Source organism: Anomaloglossus baeobatrachus, chromosome 4 (genome assembly GCF_048569485.1).
Source record: "Anomaloglossus baeobatrachus isolate aAnoBae1 chromosome 4, aAnoBae1.hap1, whole genome shotgun sequence".
Classification (NCBI taxonomy): Eukaryota; Metazoa; Chordata; class Amphibia; order Anura; family Aromobatidae; genus Anomaloglossus; species Anomaloglossus baeobatrachus.
The window spans coordinates 295,074,325-295,086,735 of NC_134356.1; the positions used below are offsets into that span (position 1 = coordinate 295,074,325).

At 48.8% G+C, this 12,411-nt stretch overlaps 1 protein-coding gene across 1 annotated transcript in view; it reads left to right on the top strand.

Moving 5' to 3' along the window:
* Positions 1-12,411, top strand: part of ZDHHC17 (zDHHC palmitoyltransferase 17) — a 142,844-nt gene that overhangs the window by 25,750 nt on the left and 104,683 nt on the right. Inside the window, exon 4 of the mRNA XM_075344918.1 lies at positions 5,983-6,060. Within this exon, the coding sequence (XP_075201033.1) occupies positions 5,983-6,060 (78 nt within the window). The remainder of the gene's footprint in view (positions 1-5,982; positions 6,061-12,411) is intronic.

Consider the following 12,411-nt stretch of genomic DNA (forward strand, 5'->3'; position numbering starts at 1 on the left):
ATATGGGCACTGTTGAATCATTGATCCATGGCCCCCCTCAGTGTGAATAACTAACAGCTCCGGGAATGTCACACGCATCCCAGAGTCACGGCTCTGCACGGACGTCAGTCCCAGACAGCCTAAGTGGGCTCGCTATGAGCGGCCTCGGTTTCATCAGGGTCCTAACAGAAGGACTCGCTGTGTAATGAGGCGGAAGTGGCGGCTCAGGATTCTGATCCTGAGACCGCTCTCAATCTGGATACACCTGATTGTGACGCCATAGTAAATAATCTTATAGCGTCCATCTATAGAATGTGGGTTATTTCTCACAGCTCCTCCAGTGGAGGAGTCAGCTTCACGTATTTTTCTGGACCACTCTGCCTTCAGAGAGGCAGTCCAGGAACACCACGCTTATCCAGATATGCGCTTCTCCAAACGGCTTAGGATACACGTTATCCCTGTCCCCTGACTTGGTCAAGGACTGGACCCAATGTCCCGAGCGGCATCCTCCAATCTCCAGGCTTGTAGCTAGATCCATAGTTGCAGTGGGAGATGGAACTGCAAACTCAAAGATGCCACTGACAGACAGATGGATCTCTGGTCGAAAGCCATCTATGAGGCTGTCGGCGCACCGTTGGCTCCGGCATTCTCTCCCTTGGGGCACTCCAAGCTATTTCAGCTTGTCTTACACAGATTGACACGGTTACACGTACATCTGTGCCGCAGGTGGCATCCTTAACCTCTCAAATGTCTGCATTTGTTTCTTACGCGATTCAGGTTGTCCTGGACTCTGCGAACCGTGCGGCGGTAGCCTCCGCTACTCCGTGTTTTTAAGCAGAGCCTGGTCTGCTCGTTAAGTGAATGGAAGGCAGATTCTGCTTCCAAAACAGGTTGCCTAACCAGTTGCCTTTTTCTGCTGACCGACTGTTTGGTGAGCGTTGGATGTAACCATTAAACAGTCCAGGGGTAAGGATTCATCCTTTCCTCAGCCCGGACACAACAAACCCCAACAGAGCAAGAGGCAGTCGGGGTTTTCGGCCTTTTCGAGGCTCGGGCAGGTCCCATTTTTCCTCGTCCAATGTGGACTCAAAAGGATCAGAGGAGCTAAGATTCTTAGCGGGCTCAGTCTCGCCCAAAAAAGCGACAGTCTGAAAACCCGCTTCCAAGGCGGCTTCCTCATGACTTGCGGCCTCGGTCGGTAGCAGGCTCTCCCGCCTTGGCGATATTTAGCTGCCATAGGTCAATGACCATTGAGTGTGAGACATTCTGTCTCACGGGTACAGGATAGAGCTCACTTCTCGTCCTCCAACTCGATTCTTCAGAATTTCTCCACCTCCCGGCCGGGCCGCTGCTCTTCTGCAAACAGGGTGCACTCTATAGGCAGAAAGAGTGATGACCCCCGTTCCTCTTCAGGAACAAGGTCACGGTTTTTACCCCAAATTCTTTGCGGTACCTATAACAACGGGCCGTTCCGTCCCGTTCAGGATCTAAAAATGCTCAGCAAGCTCGTGGACACCAGGCGGTTCCGGATGGAATCCCTCCGCCATGTCATCGCCTCAAGGTCCCAAGGATATTTCCTAGCATCATTAGGCATCAAGGATGCTTATCCACACGTGCCGATTGATCCAGAGCACTAGCGTTTCTACGCTTCGTTATAGGAGACGAACACCCTCTGTTCGTAGCTCTACCTTCCGGCTAGCGACAGTCCAACTGGTCTTCGCCAAGGTCAGGGCAGCAGTAGTCACAGTCCTGCACTCTCAGGGTCACTCTGTGGTCCCGTATTTAGACGATCTACTTGTCAAGGCACTCTCTTAGGAAACATGCCAACACTGCCCGAACGTTGCGCTGGAGACTCTCTAGAGTTTTGGGTGGATCATCAACTTTTTAAAGTCAGATCCGACCCCGACCCTATCGATAACATATCTAGGCATAGAGTTTCTTACTCTCTCAGCGATAGTGAAGCTGCCGCTAGACAAACAGCATTCACTACGGGCTGCAAGCTCTTCTTTAAGAACCAGTCGCACACATTGAGACGCCTCATGCACTTCCTACGTAAGATGGTAGCAATGGAGGCAGTTCCTTTCGCGCAGTTTTACTGCGTCCACTACAATGGGACATTCTCCGCCAATGGGACGAGGAGTCGACGTCCCTCAACAGAGTCGTCGTTCTTTCTCAGGCGGCCAAGGAATCTCTACGGTGGTGGCTTCTTCTCACCTCTTGGTCAAAAAGAAGGTCCTTCCTATCCCCGTCCTGGGCGATAGTTACGACAGACGCGAGTCTATTAGGGTGGGGAGCAGTTTTTCTCCACTACAGCGCTCAGGGTACGTGGACTCAGCAAGAGTCCACTCTTCAGATCAATGTTCTTGAACACAGAGCAGTGTATCTTGCCCTACAATCTTTCCAACAGCGGCTGGAAAGCAAGCATATCCGACTTCAGTCGGACAGCTCCACAGCGGTGGCATACATCAACCACCAAGGAAGAACGCGCAACCGGCAAGCCTTCCAGGAAGTCCGGCAGGTTCTGATGTGGGTGGAAGACACGGCATCCACCATATCCACAATTCACATCCCAAGTGTGGAAACTAGGAAGCTGACTTCCTAAGTCGCTGAGGTGTGGCCGAAAGAGTATGGTCTCCTCACCCGGACGGGTTTCAGGAGATCTGGCGCCGCTGACAGAGGCCGGACGTCGATCTAATGGCGTCACGGCACAACAACAATGTGCCAGCTTCATGGCACGGTTTCACAATCATCGAGCTCTGGCGGCAAACGCCTTAGTTCAGCATTGGTCGCAGTTCCAGCTACCTTAGGTGCCACCTCTGGCATTGTTGCCCAGAGTACTGCGCTAGATCAAGACCGACTGCGGCCGCGCCATCCTCGTCGCTACAAATTGGCCGAGGATGTTGTGGTACTCGGTTCTGTGGTGCCTCACGGTAGGCTAACCGGGGGCACTACCAGACCAATCAGACTGGCTGTCTCAAGGGCCATTCTTCCATTTGAATTCTACGGCCCTCAACCGGATGGTGTGGCATTGAGTCCTGGAACCTAGTGTCGTCAGGATTACCTCAGGACGTGGTTGCCACCATGAGACAGGCTAGCATACAACGTCCGCCAAGATTGACCACAGGACGTGGAAGATGTTCTTATCTCGGTGCTCGGCGCAGGGTGTTTCTCCCTGGCCGGTTGCATCGTCTATGTTTCCTTCCTTCCTGCAATCTAGGTAGGAAAATGGGTTGTCGCTCAGTTCCCTTTAGGGACAAGTCTCAGCGCTATCTGTATTTTTTCAGAAACGACGACTTCCTCAGGTACGCACGTTCCTACGGGGAGTTTGTCTTCTCAGCACTCCGTACAAGCGGCCGTTAGAGCCCTGAGATCTGAACAAGGTTCTAATTGCTCTCCAGATGCCGCCTTTCGAGCCTTTGAAGGATGTCTCCCTTCCCGTTTTTCACGGAAAGTGGCCTTCTAGTAACGGTCTCGTCTCTTAGGAGAGTTTCCGAGCTAGCAACGCTCTCATACAAACTCCCTTCCTGGTCCTTCACCAGGACAGGGTAGTTCTGCGTCCGGTTCCGGAATTTCTCCCTAAGGTGGTATCCCATTTTCATATCAATCAGGATATCACCTCACCTTCTTTGTGTCCTCGTCCAGTCCATCAATTTCAGAAAGATTTGCATCTGTTGGTTCTGGTGAGAGCACTCAGGTTCTACTTCCCGCATGGCGCTCCTGCGCCACCCGGATGCACTCTTTGTCCTTGTCGCTGGTCGGCGTAAACAGTCGCAAGCTTCCAGATCCACCCTTGCTCGGGGGCTCGAGGAACCAATTCTTGAAACCTACAGTTCTACTGGGCTTCTGGTTCTCTCAAGGCCGAAGGCCCATTCTACCAGAGCCGTGGGTGCATCCTGGGCATTACGGCACCAGGCTACGGCTCAGCAGGTGTGTCAGGCACCCACCTGGTCGAGTCTACTTACTTTTACCAAGCATTATCAGATGCATACCTACGCTTCGGCAGACGCCAGCCTAGGTAGATAAGTCATTCAGGCGGCGGTTGGCCACCTGTAGGAGAGGGCCGTTTGACGGCCCTATCATGAGGTATTCTTTTACCCACCCAGGGATTGCTTTTGGACATCCCAATTGTCTGGGTCTCCCAATGGAGCGACAAAGAAGAAGGGAATTTTGTTTACTTACCGTAAATTCCTTTTCTTCTAGCTCCAATTGGGAGACCCAGCACCCGCCCTGTTTTCTCGGGGTTTTTCTGTTTTTTCGGGTACACATGTTGTTCATGTGGTATGGTTCAGTTCTCCGATGTTTCCTCGGATTGAATTGGTCTTTAAACCAGTTATTGGCTTTCCTCCTTCTTGCTTTGGCACTAAAACTGGTGAGCCAGTGATCCCACTGGGGGTGTATAGCCAGAAGGGGAGGGGCCTTACACTTTTAAGTGTAATACTTTGTGTGGCCTCCAGAGGCAATAGCTATACACCCAATTGTCTGGGTCTCCCAATTGGAGCTAGAAGAAAAGGAATTTACGGTAAGTAAACAAAATTCCCTTCTTTATCTACTGCCAGTTACATCACTATATCATTGTTCACTGGTTTCTAGAAAATCTAACCTCTCCTGCACTTCTTTACAATGAAGCTTGTAATTAGTAGGCAGGGTAGAGCTAAGATGTGTGAGTTGCTTGCCACTGAGAGATCAGTTATGTGAAATTGCATATGCTGCTTTGTTGATGCATATGGCAGAGGATTATCTTCTGCCATATGCATCAACTGAGAAGTATTTGCAGTGTCTCATCACTGATCTCTGCCTTACATTGTGCGGGATTGCAGATTAGTTGTTGAGCTTTGCTAGGAACATGCTAACAATTATGTAAAAACACAGCTATATTTATGTAGATGGCAGAAGATTAAATAATGTAGGCTGGATGCTTAACAAGAGTATAGAATGTCCAGGAACATACAGTATATTCTAAAGGGTAGAATACACTTAGGAAGAGGAATTGCCGATCTATACTGGTAAGACAGCAAGTGAGAGAGACTGCACTGCAAATGTTCAATCGGGGGCTCTGGAAGAACAGCTGGATGGGTCCAATGGCAAGTGGAAGGTAAATAGGGCTTGGTAGGATATCCTTTTGGAGAGTAATCTGTGCAAAATGGTAAATTAAAAAGTTATATTGACACAACTGAAAAAATGTGTACATTAACATAAGATCACATTGTGATTTGATAATCCTTTAACATCATTTCTGTTTGATTTGTTATTGTATACTGTTCCAGGATGAGTTTACTACTGGGAACATAAAAGCATAAATTTTAGCATTAAAAGCTTATAGTACATGCAGAAAAACTTTTTAAGAGGCTGACATATTGGGAAAACCCCTCCTCAAAACCGCCTCAGTGAACCGATGTTATCATTGATGAAAAGCCACATATTTCCACTTGAGGGCATCTATTAGGCTGGGGCCACACGAGCATTAATGCAAGTGCATCGCAAGACACTGTGTTCCCGCTTTGCTGGAGTGTAAGCCGACTATTTTATGCCACTGTGCAGCGATCGCAGCACAGCCGCGGAGGACAGGACAGGCGCTGAGGAGGAGAGGGAGAGACTAATCTCCCGGTCTCTTCCATTATCAGCTGATGCCTATATGGCATTGCACTCCAGTGTAATACGAGTGCAATGCGATGTTTCTCTCTCACCCATAGACTTGTATGGGTGCGAATGAAAACAAATCAGATTCCGTCCGCAGCATGCGGAGATTGTTTTCTTCGTCTGATTAGGGCTGAGAAAAAAGTCACACATGGGAGCAGCTCCATAGAGTAACATTTTTTTTGTGTCCTTAGCCTTAAACTGCCAATGTGGAATTAGGTACTCAAAAGGCTGTCTACTCCAATAAATGGAAGGAGACCTGTGACATCCTGATGCCATCATATAGCCTAAGAAAGTGTCCTGTCTTGATAGAATAACCCCTCCGTGCAAGTCATCCTGGTATTAATACAAATCTTTCTTCATTTGCAGGTTTTACATATCTAAAGGTGCTATTGTGGACCAACTTGGAGGTGATCTAAACTCCACTCCCCTTCATTGGGCAACTAGGTAAGGTTACAGTGAAGGTTAGCGCTACATGATGATTTTAACCATGCAATATTAAGCTGCTAAATCCCAACTAGTCATAGTGAATGTGGCCATGCGACAACATACACTAGGACATCTGCGAAACGACAGTCAGCAGAAGCTGAGATCGGCTGGATTTCAACACCACTACATTCACTACCTTTAGTTGACATTTTTGCCATCTTTTTCTCAACAAGTTATACACGTGAGGTCTGCAATCACTATGCACTGTGATAACCATCTTGTCACTGTTGAAGCCAGTGATTAATATCTGCAGTCCCCTTTTTGTATGACTAGGGCAGACAAGCGATGTACATCATGACCCTGCCATGGGGACACATGACACATGAATGCTGCGACCAATCACTCGCCGCAGTAGTAACTCATTGATAACCGCTGAGGCCATTGTTTTGCTGCAGAGGTTTCATGCCCCTTCTTGCAAGATGAAGAGAGGGGTCGGGGGCTTAGAAAACTCCTTTTTAATAATAATTTCAATGAAAAATGTTATTGTATCCCCAGAAAGCTATTATACAATGGGTACGGAAAGTATTCAGACCCCTTGAAATTTTTCACTCTTTGTTTCATTGCAGCCATTTGGTAAATTCAAAAAAGTTCATTTTTTTCTCATTAATGTACACTCTGCATGCCATCTTGAAAGAAAAAAAACAGAAATGTAGAAATTTTTTTTTAAATACAAAAAACTCAACTATCACAGTCATAAGTATTCAGACCCTTTGCTAAGACAATCATATTTAAGTCACATGCTGTCCGTTTCCTTGTGATCCTCCTTGAGATGGTTCTTCTCCTTCATTGTAGTCCAGCTGTGTTTTAATTAAACTGATAGGCCTTGATTTGGAAAGGCACACACCTGTCTATGTAAGACCTCACAGCTCACAGTGCATGTCAGACCAAATGAGAATCATGAGGTCAAAGGAACTGACCAAGGAGCTCAGAGGCAGAAGTGTGGCAAGGCACAGATCTGGACAAGGTTACAAAAGAATTTCTGCAAGACTCAAGGTTCCTAAGAGCACAGTGGCCTTCATCATCCTTAAATGGAAGAAGTTTGGGACCACCAGAAGTCTTCCTAGACCTGGTCATCCAGCCAAACTGAGCATTTGTGGGATAAGCGCCTTGGTGAGACAGGTAAAGAAACACCTCAAGATCACTGTGACTGAGCTCCAGAGATGCAGTAGAGAGATGGGAGAAAGTTCCACAAAGTCAACTATTACTGCAGCCCTCCACCAGTCGGGCCTTTACGGCAGAGTGGCCTGACAGAAGCCTCTCCTCAGTGCACGACATATGAAAGCCGTGGAGAAAAGTATATACCGGAAAATAAATGGCGTCATCAAATTTTGAAAAAATATGGGCACGATAGATGGGTCAGGGTTGGCTTCGAGGGAACGGATTAGGTTTAGATTGGGCTTACACTAAATTGATAACAAAGGGAAAAGGGCAAGAAATTTCTGCAGCACTTATCTGTAATGATGACGGAGGTTTGGGGAGAAGAGAGTAGCATGGGAACAGGTTAGATTCTTCATCAAAAATGACATTTAATGGTGTACAATGCCAAACAAAGCAAAAACTCCTAAAGAAAAACAAAAGTCTAATTGGATTAATTGATAAATGTAATAATGGTACTTAAGAACTTTTGTCTAGGAATGTTTGGAGCTGCAGATTTGACATGATCTCTCCTTTCTACAAGACTGTTTAATGTTTGTTGGGGAGGGGAGGGTTGGGAGGGGGGTACAGGCTGGCTAGCCTCCAATGTTTATTTGGTTGTAACTTGTAAAACTTTAATAAAAACATTTAATTAAAAAAAAAAAAGACATATGAAAGCCTGCATAGAGTTTGCAAAAAACACATGAAGGACTCCCAGACTATGAGAAATAAGATTCTCTGGTCTGATGAGATGCAGATTGAGCTTTTTGGTGATAATTCTAAGCGGTATGTGTGCAGAAAACCAGCCACTGCTTATCACCTGCCCAATACAATCCCAACAGTGAAACATGGTGGTGGCAGCATCATGCTATAGGGGTGTTTGTCAGCTTCAGGGACAGGATGACTGGTTGCAACTGAAGGAAAGATGAATGTAGCCAAGTACAGAGATATCCTGGAAGAAAACCTCTTTGAGTGCTCTGGAGCTCAGACTTGACCAAAGGTTCACCTTCCAACAAGACAATGAGTCTAAGGGTACCGTCAGACTTTAGCGACGCAGCAGCGATCCCACCAGCGATCTGACCTGGTCAGGATCCCAGCTGCGTCGCTACATGGTCACTGGTGAGCTGTCAAACAGGCAGATCTCACCAGTGACCAGCCCCCAGCCAGCAGCGATGTGCAAGCGACGCTGCGCTTGCACAGAGCTGGCGTCTGGAAGCTGCGGACACTGGTAACTAAGGTAAACATCGGGTATGGTTACCCGATGTTTACCTTAGTTACCAGCGCACACCGCTTAGCTTAGCGTGTGCAGGGAGCAGGAGCCGGCACTGGCAGCGTGAGAGCTGCGGAGGCTGGTAACGAAGGTAAATATCGGGTAACCAGGGAAAGGGCTTCCCTTGGTTACCCGATGTTTACCTTGGTTACAGCTTACCGCAGCTACCAGACGCCGGCTCCTGCTCCCTGCACATTCAGGATTGTTGCTCTCTCGCTGTCACACACAGCGATGTGTGCTTATCAGCGGGAGAGCAACAATAAAAAAAGAACCAGGGCTGTGTGTAACGAGCAGCGATCTCACAGCAGGGGCCAAATCGCTTCTCAGTGTCACACATAGCGAGATCGCTAATGAGGTCACTGCTGCGTCACAAAAAACGTGACTCAGCAGCGATCTCAGTAGCAATCTCGCTGTGTGTGAAGTACCCCTAAGCGCACAGCTAAAATAAAGGAGTGGCTTCAGAACAACTCTGACCATTCTGGACCGGCCCAGCCAGAGCCCTGACCTAAACCCAATTGAGCATCTCTGGAGAGACCTGAAAATGGCTGTCCACCAACGTTCACCATCCAACCTGACGGTACTGGAGAGGATCTGCAAGGAAGAATGGCAGAGCATCCCCAAATCCAGGTGTGAAAAATTCATTGCATCATTCCCAAGAAGACTCATGGCTGTGCTAGCTCAAAAGGGTGCTTCTACTCAATACTGCCCAAAGGATCTGAATACTTATGACCATGTCATATATCAGTTTTTCTTGTTCAAAATATTTTCAAAAGTCTCTATATTTCTGGGGTTTTTTTCTGACCAGATGGGGTGCAGAGTGTGCAGTAAAAAGAGAAAAATGAACTTTTTTTTTAATTTACCAAATGGCTGCAATGAAAGAGTGAAAAATTTAAAGGGATCTGAATACTGTCCATACCCACTGTACTAAGAGATAGAGCTGGAGTTACTATTTTTTTTATTATACCCTCCATTTTCCTTGATAGCACTGTGATTTTCTTAGGGGTGCTTCACACACAGCGAGATCACTACTTAGATCGCTGCTGAGTCACGGTTTTTGTGACCTCATTAGCGATCTCGCTGTGTGTGACACTGAGCAGCGATCTGGCCCCTGCTGTGAGATCACTGCTCGTTACACACAGCCCTGGTTCATTATTTTATTGTTGCTCTCCCGCTGTGACGCACTGATCGCTGTGTGTGACAGCGAGAGATCGACGAAATGAAGCGAGCAGAGAGCAGGAGCTGGCGTCTGACAGCCTGCGGTAAGCTGTAACCAGGGTAAACATCGTGTAACCAAGGTGGTTACCCGATATTTACCTTCGTTACCATCCTCCGCCACTCTCTCGCTGCCTGTGCTGCCGGCTCCGGCTCTCTGCACATGTAGCTGCAGTACACATCGGGTTAATTAACCCGATGTGTACTGTAGCTAGGAGAGCAAGGAGCCAGCGCTAAGCAGTGTTCGCGGCTCCCTGCTCTCTGCACATGTAGCAACGTTATGATCGCTGCTGCGTCGCTGTGTTTGACAGCTAAGCAGCGATCATAACAGCGACATACAAGGTCACTGTTACGTCACAGAAAATGGTGACATAACAGCGACGTCGTTGACGCTGTCGCTATGTGTGAACCCAGCCTTACACTCTGTGACTTTATGGTGGCTCCCTGTGCTTTACTGTTATCTCTGTAGCAGCCGGGGGTCACCATCTGCCTGTGTGAGACAATACTTGATGAAGCATGCAGATCTGTGTCCTCAAAATCGCTCTGCAGATGACAAAATCCTTTCTGCGCTGTGCTTCGCACACCCCACACCACTATTTGCTTTTACTTTCTAAGGCTATGTGTGCACACTGCAGATTTGTTTCTCCAGCGAAAAACGCACCCTCTGGCAGAAAAACGCAGCCAAAAACGCATGCCTTTTTACCGCGTTTTGGTGTGGTTTTGCCCTGCGTTTTTTAAACATTAGTGGCAAAATATAGGGAAAAATGCAGGGACCTGCGGAAAAGAAGTCACATGCTGCTGCTTTTTGCTGCAGAAAATCTGAAGCAAAACCTGTAAAAAAAAAAAAAAAAAAGCCGCAACGTGCGCACAGCATTTTGGATTTCTCAGACTTTGCTGGGGCAGGATTGCATGAAGTTTATGAACACAAACTGCACCAATTCTGCATCAAAAACACAGCAAAAAAAGCAGTGTGTGCACAGGGCTTAAGGCCTAAGATTTTCTGCAGCAGAAAGAAGCAGCATGTGACTTCTTTCTTTGTCGCTCCTTATTGGGAGACCCAGACAATTGGGTGTATAGCTATGCCTCCGGAGGCCACACAAAGTATTACACTAAAAGTGTAAAGCCCCTCCCCTTCAGCCTATACACCCCCCGTGCTGCCACGGGCTCCTCAGTTTTTATGCTTTGTGCGAAGGAGGTCAGACATGCACGCATAGCTCCACAGCTTAGTCAGCAGCAGCTGCTGACTATGTCGGATGGAAGAAAAGAGGGCCCATAACAGGGCCCCCAGCATGCTCCCTTCTCACCCCACTCTTGTCGGTGGTGTTGTTAAGGTTGAGGTATCCATTGCGGGTGCAGAGGCTGGAGCCCACATGCTGCTTTCCTTCCCCATCCCTCAATTAGGGCTCTGGGTGAAGTGGGATCCTTTCGGTCTCCAGGCACAGGAGACCGTGCTCCATCCACAGCTCCTGAGGACCATGCTGGATAGGAGCCGAGTATCGTTCAGGGACATGGCCCTGCTACTTTGAGGTACTCTGTGTCCCCGTGGGGACTGCGCACAGCAACACTCCAGCATTGCTGGGTGTGCTAGTGCACCGGGGACAGCAGCGCTGACTGCGTTTGTGCCATTACACACTTCAGCGTCGCTGAGTGTGTTCGTATAGGGGGACTGCCACGCTGACCGCCGCTGCCATGGTTCTCACTGCGGCGCGGCTGGGACTGTTAGTGCGCCGGGGACTTCCGCGCCGACCGCGCTTATACGGCGGCCGCGCTTATAACTCGAGTCCCCGGCTTTTGCGGCCTAGTCTCGTTTTCTTCCCGCCCCCAGCCCTGCCAATCAGGGGAAGGGCGGGACGCTGTACAGGACGGCAGCACTGAGGGCTGGAGCATGCTTTGCATACTCCACCCCCCTCACTCTGCACAGTGGGGCACCAGTTCCCGCACTTTTCTGGGTCACGCCCACGGCTCCCTCCTCTCCTCAGGACGCCGGCAGCCATTCCTCTCAGCTTTGCTAACGCTGGAGAGGAGAGACAAGCTCAGGGAGACCCAGGCAGGATTTCTGGTGCCCACACAACCGCTTTGCGCAGGCGGTAAGCAGCACCTGTGGTGCTGGCCCCACTAGTGCAGAAGTGTACTTATAGATTATATGATTATAGACTATACTTTACACTGTATGGTGCACTGTTGATTTTTGTCTATATACCCTCCTGTATTGCTCAGAGGAGACAACAGCATGTCGTCCACAAATAGCAAGGGTGCCAAAGCACAGACTTACTATGCTGCCTGTGCAGCATGTACGGCTATACTGCCGGCAGGTTCCACTGACCCTCATTGTGTGCAATGCTCGGCCCCTGTGGCACTTTCTCAGCCGGAGCCTCTGCTAAGGGTGGCCCAGGGAGAACCACCTGTTAACACTGTCCAGGTGACAGGGACGGAGTTTGCAGTTTTTACTGAAAGACTTTCTGAGACTATGGCTAAGATATTAGAAGCCTTGCAGTCCAGGCCGGTATCTCAAGCCAGGGGCACTGTGGAATCATTGCCCCCTGGTCCCCCTCAGTTGGAACAGCAATGTCCTCCCGGGGTGTCTCATGGATCCCAGGGTGAGGTCTCTGACACGGACCGCAGCCCCAGACCGATTAAGCGAGCTCGCTATGATATCCCCTCGACATCATCACAATGTTCAGGGTCTCAGCGAG